The sequence below is a fragment of the Dendropsophus ebraccatus genome, chromosome 15 (genome assembly GCF_027789765.1).
Source record: "Dendropsophus ebraccatus isolate aDenEbr1 chromosome 15, aDenEbr1.pat, whole genome shotgun sequence".
Taxonomy (NCBI): Eukaryota; Metazoa; Chordata; class Amphibia; order Anura; family Hylidae; genus Dendropsophus; species Dendropsophus ebraccatus.
In genome coordinates, this window is record NC_091468.1 from 34,050,199 (window position 1) to 34,064,750 (window position 14,552).

Below are 14,552 nucleotides of genomic sequence, written 5' to 3' on the forward strand. Positions count from 1 at the left end.
GGCTATGAGGAGGGGGTGGGGGGAAGCCTGCACAGAGGGAGCCCCAGATATGTCCCGATAAGCCCGCCCCCCGCGATATGCCCCGCCCCCGGCGCCAATGTTCACAGTTTACCAGCTCTCCCAGCATCCTGTATGTCAGTGTAATGGAGGTCATCCAGCTTTCCCAGCATCCTGTAGGTCAGTGTAATGGAGGTCACTCAGTTTTCCCAGCATCCTGTATGTCAGTGTAATAGAGGTCATCCAGCTTTCCCAGCATCCTGTATGTCAGTGTAATGGAGGTCACACAGCTTTCTCAGCATCCTGTATGTCAGTGTAATGGAGGCCACTCAGCTTTCCCAGCATCCTGTATGTCAGTGTAATGGAGGCCACTCAGCTTTCCCAGCATCCTGTATGTCAATGTAATGGAGGTCACCCAGCTTTCCCAGTATCCTTTATGTCAGTGTAATGGAGGTCACCCAGCTTTCCCAGCATCCTGTATGTCAGTGTAATGGAGGTCACACGATAAGCCCCGGCCCCGGCACCAATGTTCACAGTTTACCAGCTCTCCCAGCATCCTGTATGTCAGTGTAATGGAGGTCATCCAGCTTTCCCAGCATCCCGTATGTCAGTGTAATGGAGGTCACTCAGCTTTCCCAGCATCCTGTATGTCAGTGTAATAGAGGTCATCCAGCTTTCCCAGCATCCTGTATTTCAGTTTAATGGAGGACACACAGCTTTCTCAGCATCCTGTATGTCAGTGTAATGGAGGCCACACAGCTTTCCCAGCATCCTGTATGTCAGTGTAATGGAGGCCACTCAGCTTTCCCAGCATCCTGTATGTCAGTGTAATGGAGGCCACTCAGCTTTCCCAGCATCCTGTATGTCAGTGTAATGGAGGTCACCCAGCTTTCCCAGTATCCTTTATGTCAGTGTAATGGAGGTCACCCAGCTTTCCCAGCATCCTGTATGTCAGTGTAATGGAGGTCACTCAGCTTTCCCAGCATCCTGTATGTCAGTGTAATGGAGGCCACTCAGCTTTCCCAGCATCCTCTATGTCAGTGTAATGGAGGTCATCCAGCTTTCCCAGCATCCTGTATGTCAGTGTATTGGAGGTCATCCAGCTTTCCCAGCATCCTGTATGTCAGTATAATGGAGGTCATCCAGCTTTCCCAGCATCCTGTATGTCAGTGTATTGGAGGTCATCCAGCTCTCCCAGCATCCTGTATGTCAGTGTAATGGAGGTCATCCAGCTTTCCCAGCATACTGTATGTCAGTGTAATGGAGGTCATCCAGCTTTCCCAACATCCTGTATGTCAGTGTAATGGAGGTCATCCAGCTTTCCCAGCATCCTTTATGTCAATGTAATGGAGGTCACACCATGCAGACTTTACTGCACCAAACACAGAATTACTACAGTTTGGGACCTTATAGGTGGGAAAAGGGAAGGAAGTTTCTGGATGTGCGGAGCCTGGGATGTCTGTCTGGCAGGTTCTAAAGAGATAAAACGTAACTGCAAGAAATCATCATGGAGGTCTGGGCCGGATGGAGAGGAAAAGGGAAAGTGACGCCTCAGATCAAAGAAGACGTCACCTGTGAGTCACTGTATAATGATTTTGTATTGAGCAGAACATTATCTGTTAGTGGCTCTGCACCGTTCTATGCTGCAATACACACACTGCTTCTTCCTAGTAACCCGAATCTTGATAAAAGCCCCCCTTCCTTTCCCAGGGCTGAACCGAGAACTGGGGGGGGGGGGGGGCGCTTTTATCAAGATTCGCCCTGTTACCAAAATGTTCAGCTGACAGTTAGGTGTTCGGGAACACTGAGAGGCAGGAGCAGGCGGCTATTTAAACTTGCCGCCGCACTCCTGCTCCTCTGAGCTGCCGGGGACACCCTGTAAAGAAGCGGGGATTCCCCTCATTATGATGGGATTCCCCACTTCTTTACAGGGTGTCCCCGGCAGCTGAGAGGAGCAGGAGCTTGGCGGCAAGTTTAAATAGCCGCCCGCTCCTGCCTCTCACTGCGGGGAACATTCCTGCCTCGCACTGCTCAGTCCCCTCAGACCTGCTTTCCGCATCCCCCCCGCCGGCCCGGAGTGCTTCCTTCTTCAGCACGCTGCACGTCTGTACTGTTCCGCCCGTGGCCCCGCTCATCAGCTCCTTAGCCGCTTGCTCCCACTACTCCCCGCCGCCTCTGAAGACTCTCCTTCACCCTTCAGAGGCGGCGGGGAGCAGTGGGAGCCACCAGCTAATGAGCTGATGAGCAGGGCCGCGGGCGGAACAGTACAGACGTGCGGCGTGCTGAAGAAGGAAGCGCTCCGGGCCGGCAGGGGGGATGCAGAGAGCAGGTCTGAGGGGACTGAGCAGTGCGAGGCAGGAGTGTTCCCCGCAGTGAGAGGCAGGAGCGGGCGGCTATTTAAACTTGCCGCCGTGCTCCTGCTCTTCTCAGCTGCCGGGGACACCCTGTAAAGAAGTGGGGAATCCCATCATAATGAGGGGATTCCCCGCTTCTTTACAGGGTGTCCCTGGCAGCTGAGAGGAGCAGGAGTGCGGCGGCAAGTTTAAATAGCCGTCCGCTCCTGCCTCTCACTGCGGGGAACGTGGAGCGTTTTTACGCTCTGTGGGCTGGGTGCTCTGCAGTTCCCTATGGGGACTGACAGCTCGGTTCTCGAACTGCTCGGTTCTGGAACAGCCTTCCAGAACCAATTATGTTCGAGAACCAAGGTACCACTGTATATATATATATATATATATATATATATATATATATATATATATATATGCGCATCCAAATGAATAAAGCATTAAAACATACGTAGTATAGTTGTCCATGAGCAATAATGAGTCATCACCGAATCAAGGCAATTCTCTAAATTTCAGAGTCATATTATTTTACCGCTTACAAGAATAAAGCATACAAAGACAGATACATACCACTAGTAGCTGCCAAGACATCTTTGCACAACAGCAGCCAATGAGACAATTTGTCCACTGCCAATGAAGACAGCATGTGGCCCAATGTATCATGAATGTCCGAGCACAGTTTGCGGTCTGTTTCCCGATCCAGCATTCCAAACAATACTCCCTCCAAACCCGTGTCTGTTATGTTTATATCTGCAGGGGAAAAATATATCAGTTTTCATCTCCAAATAAATGCCTGGTTCATGTTTCTTAGGTTACTAGAAGATAAACTGAGATATACTGCTTGTAAGTATAAATCAAGGCTTAACCTGGTCACAACACTGCGCTTGTCCAAGGCAAATACTTATGGACCTCAAAATAACCATTAAATAGATAAGGAATGCTCAAGTTCAGTCTTTAAATTCAATCATATTTATTTTTGAGGAGTTTATCTCACCATAAATACTACTTTTTGAATTTAAGCTGGCCTGTTTGCTCAGCTGAACGACCGAAGTCTAGCTACTAAATCCCCTGAAGATCACCTGGTATTGCTTGTTTAAGCTGCCACCAGTTATACATTTGTCCTGTGGAGACTACTGCAGGGGAAATGTAGCCATGTATAGATGGGGCCAGGTCCACCAGAAAGTGATACTTGGCAGCCCCCCCTCATGATGTCCTAATATGACTTATGGAGAGGAGGCCACTTAAAGAGGTAGTTCAGCAAAGAGCCAGAGATTTGTAATTTACTTCTATTAAAAAAAAAAAAAAACACAATTCTTCCAGACTTATGAGCTGCTGTATGTCCTGCAGGAAGTGGTGTATTCTTTTCAGTCTGGAGAACAGGAGAGGTTTTCTATGGGGATTTGCTACTGCTCTCAACAGTTCCTGATATGGACAGAGGTGGCAGCAGAGAGCACTGTGTCAGAATGGAGAGAATACACCTGAAAAGTACTGGAAGACATGGGATTTTTTAATACATGGGTTAAAAAAATGGTGGAGTAAAGATTAAAAAAAAATAAAATCAGAGTTGGAATTCATGTGGAACACTGATGTTTGTTTTTTTTTACTTTATATTGCTTGGACATGAACTGTAAACCAAGACAAGAAAACCAGCTGAAGGTCTTGTTAGAGGAGGAAGCTATAATAACAGATAATCAGTCCTGCAACTAAGGCCATGTTTACAGTACCACCAGAGGCTCAGTTCAGTCCTTGTATTAGTACTTGTGTTGCATTTGATAAGAAAAACAGCACAAGCACACAGTGCTATTATTGCCATTAAAACTTCAGACACTACAACAGAAAAAGACCCCACTTTAAGTCAATCGGCGTAAAATACAAGGGAGTGGCCAACACTACATGCAAGTGTAAGTAAAAGTAATCCAGACAGCACAATAAATAAGCGCTAGTGTAATAATATCTACTCACTGATGCCACTGCTTTCCTTGTCTCCTGCATTCTTAGCAAGGCTCATTGCATATTCACACACTTCTGCTGCCTCTCTCTGCGCCAGCTGTCTGAGGCAGGCTACAGCCGCTCGTCTCAGTAGCAGATGGGAACTGCCCAGATGGACCTGAAACACACATTAATATTAAATTACCACATTACCATTAAATTCTGATGTTTGCAAAATTGGGAAAAATTGCTAGACTGATTCATCTGCAACATGGGAATACACCTTTATAATACGGTCTCTTTCCCCAACAACTTTAATGCTTCCACAGATATATCATTTTTATTACATAGACCCAATAACTTATTGCAGAAAAACATATATTTCACATTTTAATGATTTTTTTTTTTATGCTGTGAAATTGTAAAGCTTACACAGAGGCATGGGACCAGACTTGACAGGTTGACATGGCGAGGAGCAAACATGTGAAGTTGCTGAAGGCAGGAGATGGCAGCAGCCTGAACCAGTGAGTCTGAGTGATCCTGCATGATTGCACAGCCCACAAGGCATGAGGAACGGATGGTCGATATGGTTGGCCCATTGCCTGTAAAGTAATAGTTTATTATTGCACCATTGTGCAGTTATTTGTACTCATAAAGTATAGGTATAGCATACTATAAGTACCCAAACTACATGGTCTGAGCTCTGAATCAATAAAGAAGCTAAAACATTAGAAGGTTCCTGCTAATTTACATCCTATTTTATTCATTCATATTAATTATTATAAATAACTCACTCTCTATGGGGCTGAGGTATTGGCAACCACTCACCCTGCAGCTCTGGTCCTACAGTTGTTATGATCGCACCCAAACAGCGACCCAGACACTGATGGACTTCGGTATGTGAAGGAGGGACAGTGAGCAGCAATGTAAGCACCAATGAAAGTGTTGGTTCCACATAACCCCGATACATGGGGCCACTTGAATCCACAATAAGTGCAAGCGAATGAAGAGACCAAGTCTGTGAGGAATTAAAAAGCAATGTTCTAAATTCAAGACCTATAGAAGTTACACATCCCTAAACAATGAAACAATCGTGTTGCATCTAAGCACTTGAAGATGATTTTATGTTACCTGAACTTCTGGTGAAGTGCCATCCTGAGCAAGTGCTAGGAGAATGCTGACGCTGGTCTTCAGGTGCTGGCCTGACCCAATTCCTCCAACGTAACGGTGCAAACAGCCAAGTGCAAGAGAGTGGCCTGTTCTGGACACGACATCCCGTGCTGACTTCAGCCTAGATTAGCAAAACAAGAGACCAGAAAATAATACAATAAACGTCTGATAACTCCTTTAATGTAAACCAAGATTTACAATTGACTTTATCAATGCTAATAAATCAGATACACTGCCTAATGTCTGCAGTAGCATTCTGTACATTGTGTTATGTAAGATGCAGAATGGGTGCTAATACCTGTAATGAACTTCCCAAAATAAAGGACAATGTGGCACCAATAATTACATAACATTTCACATAGAAGATTCTTATACCATCAACAACTGGTCTGCTAGAAACTTTTCAGCCCCCAGACTCACTTGTCAAAACTGTATTGTGCCATTCTGGCAATGAACGTTGCTTCTCCGACCACTTGAGCCATCCTGCCTAAAGCCTCTCCAGCAGCACATCTCAGGATAGGGTTAGGATTATCCAGAGCACCCATAACCAAAGTCAAAGCAGATTTCCGTACTTCTTCTGGACCCAGCGAGCTTTTGTTTTCTGCCAAGCCCTGTTACAAAAACAGAAATAATGGAATGGCTTAGGAACACAATAGTAATGTTATACGAATAGTATTAAATATCATGACTAAGTAATAAGAGATTCGAATAATGGAAATGAAGACCAGGCAAAGCATGGGGCACGGATAAGAAACATACAGACAAGTATTAGAACATATTATAGGTGTATTAAAAGAAAGTTTTGGGGAAGGGAGGTACTACTGTAGGATTAAGGATGACATCTTAAAACATCAGACTATTGAACTTTACCTGTATCAAAGTCAGAATGTTAGAGATCAAATCAGAAATAATGTTGATATTCTGAAATACATTTTTGGAATTTATTTATGCCAGGGAAAGCCTCCTGGGTAGAGATGAGCGAACCTTGAGTCGATCCGAACCTGAACTTTCAGCATTTGATTAGCGGGGGCTGCTGAACTTGGATAAAGCCCTAAGGCTATGTGGAAAACATGGATATAGTCATTGGCTGTATCCATGTTTTGCAGACAACCTTAGAGCTTTATCCAAGTTTAGCAGCCACCGCTACTCAAATGCCGAACGTTCGGGTTCGGATCAACTCAAACCCGAACCCGGTTCGCTCATCTGTACTCCTGGGATGTATATAGAATCAGAATTTAGAGCCTACCCCACTGCTACAAGCTTATGTACCTTTAGAGCACTTAGCACAGCTGTAAAGATGTTGAGCTGCACAGACTGCTGGCGGACTCCCTTAGCCTGCTTCACACACTCTGCAAAATGATCCAGCATCTGTAATCTAGAAATCAAAGCCAAATGTTTTGTTATAATCAGAACCCTGCTGCAAAATGTCTTCACTTTATTTCCAGATGTATAAAATCTCCTGCTTACTACCATGTCTAGAGCACTGTAGTGGCCATAAACAGAGCACTAGCAACTGTATTTACCAGCCAACAATTATAGGATATGAAGAGCGTCTGTGAAAGGCTATTATTCACACACAATTTTTGGCCTTATTTTCAGCCATTTTTGATTTTGCTTTTGGTATGTTCTTTCTGCTTTCTATGGCTCAACATGCACAGAGAACACAGATGTGGAATGCCTGTAACTGACTTCTCCCCCGCCCAGGCAGAATCTGTTATAAGATGCTGGGAGCGGGGGAACTGTACAGATATGCGTTGCGCTGTAATAACAACACCGCACGGCTGCTTCATTACAGCACAGCACATATCTGTACAGTTTCCCTGTTCCCAGAGAGTCTGTTACAGGCATTCCACATCTGTGTTCCGTACGGAACGTGTGAATGCAGCCTAAGGCCAGGTTCAGACTATAACTGTGCGGCTGTATTTGCGGCTGTAATTGTACGGCGGTATTTTTGGTGGTTCATGCGTACGCTGGAAAGTATACGATATACGGCTGCACAGTGCACACTATGTATGAATCTACGGCCCGATAGTAAACGGACCCGTAAAAAATGAACAAGACCATTGTTTGCGGCTGGACATGCGGCCGAGGATTGACAGGCGGTCGGTAAGGAGTACTTCAAAAATAGCCGGCAATGATGCCGAATGCCGATGCCTCTAATAGTTAATATATTAAATTAATAAAACACATTTTCTTTGTAATAAAGTCCCTTTCGTTGGTCAATAATTTAATTCTAACGAATCCATCATTTTGCAATTAAATATACTGTTAAAATAAATAGATATATAAATAAATGTATATTTATATATATATATTGATTTTTTGACAGTATATTTAATTGCACAATGATGGATTCGTTAGAATTAAATTATTGACCAACGAAACTGAATTTATTTCAACGAAAATGTGTTTTATTAATTAAATATTAATAAGTACAGGAAGCTCCATAAGCCGTTAATTCATATGCAATAGAGCTTTCTGTACTAATCATCACTTTACTTTAATGAAAACATCAAATGTTTCTTCTAATTATGTTATCACAATAGCATTATTAGAAGAAACATTTAGAATGATATGTGCGCTCAGCTGATTGGCTGATCGGCTGAGCGCACATATAATTAGCCGGTCCGCAGTACAGTGACTTCATTGTGCTGCGGACCAGCGAAGAGGACACATCGGGGTGAGTATAGAGCTCTCCCCACCCCCTCCCCAGCACTGCACCCCTCCCACCAAGGAAGGGGGGGTCAGTTAACCCCTTCCTTGCTTGGATGGGTGCAGTCTGACATTAGTCTGGCCCCCAAGGGGTTAAGGGGGATGCAATACATCCTCCCTTAACCCCTTGGGGGCCAGACTGTAAGCGGCGATCTGTAAAGATGCTGCATACTGTAAGGAGCACAACACCGCTCACAATGATGGGTGTTGTGCTCCTGTTTGTGTGTTTTTTGTGTGTTTCTCCTTTTTGTTTTTCAGATATCGGTATCCTGTGGATTACGTCGGATTACGTGGACTACGTTGATGACCAGCGTTTTTTTAATGTTTTTTTTTAATACAATGGTCAATGAGGAGTGTGGGGGTGTTTTAATTTGAATAAAAAAATTTTTTAACTTGTGTCTTGTCTTTATTTCTTTACTTTATAGACTTAGTAGTGGAAGCCGTCTAATAGACGGAATCCATTACTAAGTTAAGGCCTAGTGTTAGCCGGTATAAAATGGCTAACACTAACCCCCTATTATTACCCCAGTACCCAATGCCACCAGGGGTACTGGGAAGAGTCGGGTGCCAGTGGTCCCGGAGCGTCAAAATTGTCGCTCCTGGACCGGGCGGCAGCAGGCTGGTAAGATTTAGGCTGGGGAGGGCCTAAACCAATGGCTCTTCCCACCCTGGTGTTACCAGGCTGCTGTCGTTTGGTTTTTAACCCGGCTGGTTATAAAAATAGGGGGGACCCTATGCGTTTTTTTTAAATTATTTATTTATTTAAAAATCCAACAATTTTGACATTCCGGGACCACTGGCACCCGGCTCTTCCCAGTACCCCTGGTGGCATTGGGTACTGGGGTAATAATAGGGGGTTAGTGTTAGCCATTTTATACCGGCTAACACTAGGCCCCAACTTAGTAATGGATTCCGTCTATTAGACGGCTTCCACTACTAAGTCTATAAAGTAAAGAAATAAAGAGAAGACACAAGTTAAAAAAAAATTTTATTCAAATAAAAACACCCCCACACCCCTCATTGACCATTTTATTAAAAAAAAAACATAAAAAAAACGCTGGTCATCGACGTAGTCCACGGAATCCGACGTAATCCACAGGATACCGATATCTGAAAAACAAAAAGGGAGAAACACACAAAAAACACACAAACAGGAGCACAACACCCATCATTGTGAGCGGTGTTGTGCTCCTTACAGTATGCAGCATCTTTACAGATCGCTGCTTACAGTCTGGCCCCCAAGGGGTTAAGGGAGGATGTATTGCATCCCCCTTAACCCCTTGGGGGCCAGACTGATGTCAGACTGCACCCATCCCAGCAAGGAAGGGGTTAAGTGACCCCCCTTCCTTGCTGGGAGGGGTGCAGTGCTGGGGAGGGGGTGGGGAGAGCTCTATACTCACCCCGATGTTGTCTCTTCGCTGGTCCGCAGCACAATGAAGTCACTGTACTGCGGACCGGCTAATTATATGTGCGCTCAGCCGATCAGCCGATCAGCTGAGCGCACATATAATTCTAAATGTTTCTTCTAATAATGCTATTGTGATAACATAACTAGAAGAAACATTTGATGTTTTCATTAAAGTAAAGTGATGATTAGTACAGAAAGCTCTATTGCCGGCATATGAATTAACGGCTTATGGAGCTTCCTGTACCAATTAATATTTAATTAATAAAACACAATTTCGTTGAAATAAATTCAGTTTGTTGGTCAATAATTTAATTCTAACGAATCCATCATTGTGCAATTAAATATACTGTCAAAAAAAATATATATATAAATATACATTTATTTATATATCTATTTATTTTAACAGTATATTTAATTGCAAAATGATGAATTAGTTTAAATTTAATTATTGAACAACGAAAGGAACTTTATTACAACGAAAATGTGTTTTATTATTTTAATAGATTAACCATGAGAGACATCGGCATTAGTGCAGAGGATCGCAAACCCCGGTAATAGCAATTCATGTAAACTGTGTTCCCTGCTTTCCCAGATGCATCCAGAGGTGTTTGCATCACTTTCTTAAGATTTTATTTGTTATTTTTAGTTGAACCAGATTTCAAAGTAAATGACCGTATGTTTTGAGCCGCATGTCTATTTTTTCCCACGGCCGGAGTTTCATCCGCACATTTACAGCCGCATAAAAAATACAGCCGCACAGTTACATAGTGTGAACCTAGCCTAAGGCTGCAACCAGACAGTAATGACAGCAGAGGAGCGAAAAGAAGAGAACAAAATCTAATGAAGACCAATCAGGGAAATCTTTCCCAATAAACTTTAGCTATTATTTGCAAAGTCAAGTTCCCTTATGTTTCCAGGGTGTTTCTTCACAACATAAAGCACAGAATACACTCATGCTCACAATAACAACATTTCTCTTAAGAGTTTATTGGAAAGCAGAGAAAAAGTTAACTGCAGACACAGATGCCAGTATTTTAAAGGGAACCTGTCACCCCCCGTGACAGGGTGACAGGCTCCCGACCCCCGTTAGAGCCCCCTATACTCACCTAATCCCGCCGGGTCCCGCTTCTGGAGGTGGTCGGGTGATGAAGATCTCAGCTGCTGCAGCCCGGCGCGCGCGCTGAGAGAGGAGTCCAACGCTCATAGAGAATGATGGAGCGCTGGACTCTCCTGTCATTCTCTATGGGTGTTGGACTCATCTCTCAGCGCGCGCGCCGGGCTGCGGCGGCTGAGATCTTCATCACCCGACCACCTCCAGAAGCGGGACCCGGCGGGATTAGGTGAGTATAGGGGGCTCTAACGGGGGGTCGGGAGCCTGTCACCCCGGCACAGGGGGTGACAGCTTCCCTTTAAAGATGTGATGCTAGACATTGAGTTAGCTGTACAGAGCCTTATTAAGTCACACTTACCTGTGCTTGAAGGACACATGAGGGAAAACCACACCAAAGAGAGCCACTGAGGCATCAATGACGGAAACTCCAAGAGGCAGTGGTCCTGGCACAGCCTCGCCAGCTGGGATACGCAAGTAGATAGAGGAGGGGTCATGCTCTAGAGCTCCACTTCCAGAGGCACTGTTAGGTTGAAGCTGCACAATAACATTCATGTTAAAAAGGTTCTCCCATAATCAAAATTGATAGGCGATAAGTAATCAGTGGGTGTCAAATCTTAGAGTCCCCCCGATTACAAAAACAGACAGCCTTTCCCCCCAAGTTCAATGGAGTAGAGATAGAGCATGTACAATGCCACACTATTTAAATTATAGTCAAAAACTGTACTCTGCTATCTTTTCTCAATCACTGCTCTATTTAAATAGAAGGACATAGGGCCCCCTATTCAGCGCCCCCCCTATTATTGTGATCAGTCACTCAGCTTTTCCTGTTATCTGTTTTCTCAGTTGTTACATGAAAATGATTTTAATGTAAAGTAGTTGTCAAGACAGGACGCTGTATGCCTCGATAGGGTAGTGAAGAACATAGTACTTAGCTCCCCAGCCCCCATGCTGCCACCACTCTGTCCCCATTGTGCAGGCTGCTTAGCCAATCAGCAGCTGTAGAAGTGTCCTGTCTAAGCCAATGACTGTGTAAGCAGGCCTGCAAGTTTAAGTCCCTCAACTCGGAAACTGTCAACAACCGGGGGTGGGGGTCTACAGTGCTAGTGGAAGCCAGGGAAGTAAATATGCATTAGAAGAGTGTAAGATACACTTCCTTACCTGGTCTTCAATTGATTTGTGGTCTGTCTCTTGTAGCCAAGAGCCCAGCAAAACACTGTCATCATAGTGACACAGCGAGCGCAGCAAAGATGTGGTAGTGTTAGAAGAGTTGTCAGTCAGAGTAAATTCAGCCACAAGTTCACGCAGAAGCACATTAAAGTTTCCTAGGCAAAAATAGTTACGTTAAGAAAGGACAAAAATACAGCGGGATAACAATATACTATTGATGAGTACAACATCCCGTATAGTGGTAAAACAAGAGACTTTCTTGGGTTTACAAAAATTAAAGCATCAAACCAATGTTCTTTGTATGGATTCTATAATTTTACGGTTGTCACATGTTGTGGCATGACCACTTGGCCAACACAAAACACAAGTTAGGCACAAATGATAGTGGAAGATTAAAGTAACTTATCTAGGAAAAGGACCAGGGTTTAGACTGCATTTATCCACTATACAGTAATGGACATAAAATTTACAAAACAAACTACTAGTGTATGGAGCCAATAGTGCCCTCACATAAACACGTCACATTGTAAACTTTCCAACAAGCAAAGAATCATTTTCTGCTTGCTATAGGCAGACATAGATTTGTGCCATAAATATTGATTCCTTTACTCTAGATAATATATCTGGCCTAAACTACATTTCCTTTGAGACTTTTCTTGTAAATTCTCAAAAGCGATGAAATAAAAATTGTGGACATTTGTTAAAAAAAAAAAAGAAGTTACATTTAATGCAAAAGAAACACCCTAATAAAGGAGAGCCATTATTCACAAAAATACATTGATAAATATGAGAAATTATCTGCATACAGACCAGAAGGGTCAGAAAATGTCCTCATCTTCATATTTTATATTCTCACCTTCATAGGTCTTTGGAGGTAACAAAGCCAAAATGTCATACAGTCTGAGGCGCACCATAGCAGCACTTGCCTTTAGGTGGGCACCGTGTGCTTTAATCACTGACAGGATGCTGTTGGGGAGGAGAATAAAAGAACAGTGTCATAAGCATTAAACTCACATCAAAGTAATGCAGATTAACTGAGAAAATCTGCAGCTACTTAGCAAGAAATCCAAAGAAATAAAATAATCATGCTGTGGACTTTAGGGGCCCGTTCACACTACGGAATCCATGGAAAGATTCCGCTCAGAACCGCCATCTGCGGAATCCACAATGACAGTGCAATGATTGGCTGAGCGGGATGTCAGGATGCCGGAAGCCCCAGAGGAAGGTTGGAGTGCTGACTCAGTAATGTATGCACCAGGCTGCCTTGGGTTAAGGGGAGTGGCGTTTACATACTCGCAGCGGAATTTTCATTGTATGTAATCCTATTCAGAATGACAGTAAGGGATTTGCAATTGATTTTGCTGCAAACTCACAGGGTGAAGTCTGCTGCGGATCAGTTACCTGTGAATCCTAAAAAGCCTAAAAATTCATCCCCATCGTCATTATACTATCTATGGTTTCAGAGAAATAGGAAGGTTACTGACCAGGTCTGGACCAGGAAAATCCCATTATTAATTTATCCTACACATAGAACATGACAACAGCCCATTATGTACTTACTGAGACATCATGGTCATAGCACACTCAATAGGTGTCATTAGTTTCCTGATCACATCCTCTGTGAGCAGTTCAGGGCAATGAGCAACAAAACTACGCATGGCTAGTAAGGAAAAGAAAGAAAGAAAGAAAGACAGAGCAGACATTAGAGACATTAAATATCAATGCTAAAATTTACAGAGGATAAATGTTGAGCCACAATAACAGATCAATCCAAGACAGCATGGGAAGATTATGGCCTATTACAGTGGACAACCTCAGTGGAGAATGCTGTATTTGTTTGTGTATATATATATATATATATATTTTTTTTTTTTTAATTATTTATATATATATTTTTTTTTTTGTAAAGTAAAACCGCCAATGTATGGAAGATTCTTACCACAAAGTGCTCCAGCACGGCCTTCCAGGGTCACCTGCCAAGTAAAAGAGTCTCCCCGAGCTTTTTCAGCTTCCAACTCCTTCAAGGAACGAGGGAAGACATTTCTCCACAGCAGAAGCATTTTAGGGAGATGGTACCGCACAACCGAGGGACCTAGAACACATTCATAGAACATTTTTTACCAAACATTATTAGAACAAAATATTCAAAAAGTTGTGCAACAATGAAACATAGAACTCTATAGTACATGATCAACAAAAGGCGTTTCCATTCTAGAAGTAACGGCCATGCTAGCTTACTGCAGCTCAGCTCCAACTGATGTGAAAGGGAAGGAAACTGCAGTAATGCTGCACAACCATTACACAATGTATGGTGTTGTCAACGTTTATCTTTTCATTGTATGAGGTGGGTGACACAGCTCTAGCAAACAGCTGAATGTCAGGATCGTAGGGTGCTGAACGCCAACAATCAGAAAACCACTTAGGCTCGCAGAAAATAAATAAATAAAAATTATATATATATATGTTTTACCCTGTATTACCCAATGTTAAAATGACAAAAAAGCACACTTACCTAAGGTCATCAAAGCACCAAGGAGCAGCCAGCCAGCCTGTGTGCGCTGCAGAGACAGTCTGCTGTTTTGAGATGCTGTGCGGAGAAGGTCCTCAGCGATACTCACTACCATCTGTAAAAGTATTAAAGCTTATATTGAAATAAAAAAATAATAGTTATGGCTTACAAATAGGCACAATTCATTTATTAACAAGGAAGGGA

At 43.3% G+C, this 14,552-nt stretch overlaps 1 protein-coding gene across 2 annotated transcripts in view; it reads right to left on the reverse strand.

Annotated features, from left to right (window-relative positions):
- The window catches only part of HEATR5B (HEAT repeat containing 5B), a 44,919-nt gene that overhangs the window by 20,310 nt on the left and 10,057 nt on the right, over window positions 1-14,552 (reverse strand). For both annotated transcript variants that reach the window (XM_069955418.1, XM_069955417.1), the window contains exons 11-23: window positions 14,352-14,463; window positions 13,779-13,931; window positions 13,400-13,499; window positions 12,696-12,805; window positions 11,831-11,994; window positions 11,031-11,206; window positions 6,711-6,816; window positions 5,862-6,052; window positions 5,403-5,562; window positions 5,100-5,289; window positions 4,704-4,873; window positions 4,305-4,449; window positions 2,913-3,092 (exon numbers count right to left, since the gene is read on the reverse strand). In XM_069955418.1, coding sequence (XP_069811519.1) covers window positions 2,913-3,092; window positions 4,305-4,449; window positions 4,704-4,873; window positions 5,100-5,289; window positions 5,403-5,562; window positions 5,862-6,052; window positions 6,711-6,816; window positions 11,031-11,206; window positions 11,831-11,994; window positions 12,696-12,805; window positions 13,400-13,499; window positions 13,779-13,931; window positions 14,352-14,463 — 1,957 coding nt within the window. The remainder of the gene's footprint in view (window positions 1-2,912; window positions 3,093-4,304; window positions 4,450-4,703; window positions 4,874-5,099; window positions 5,290-5,402; window positions 5,563-5,861; window positions 6,053-6,710; window positions 6,817-11,030; window positions 11,207-11,830; window positions 11,995-12,695; window positions 12,806-13,399; window positions 13,500-13,778; window positions 13,932-14,351; window positions 14,464-14,552) is intronic.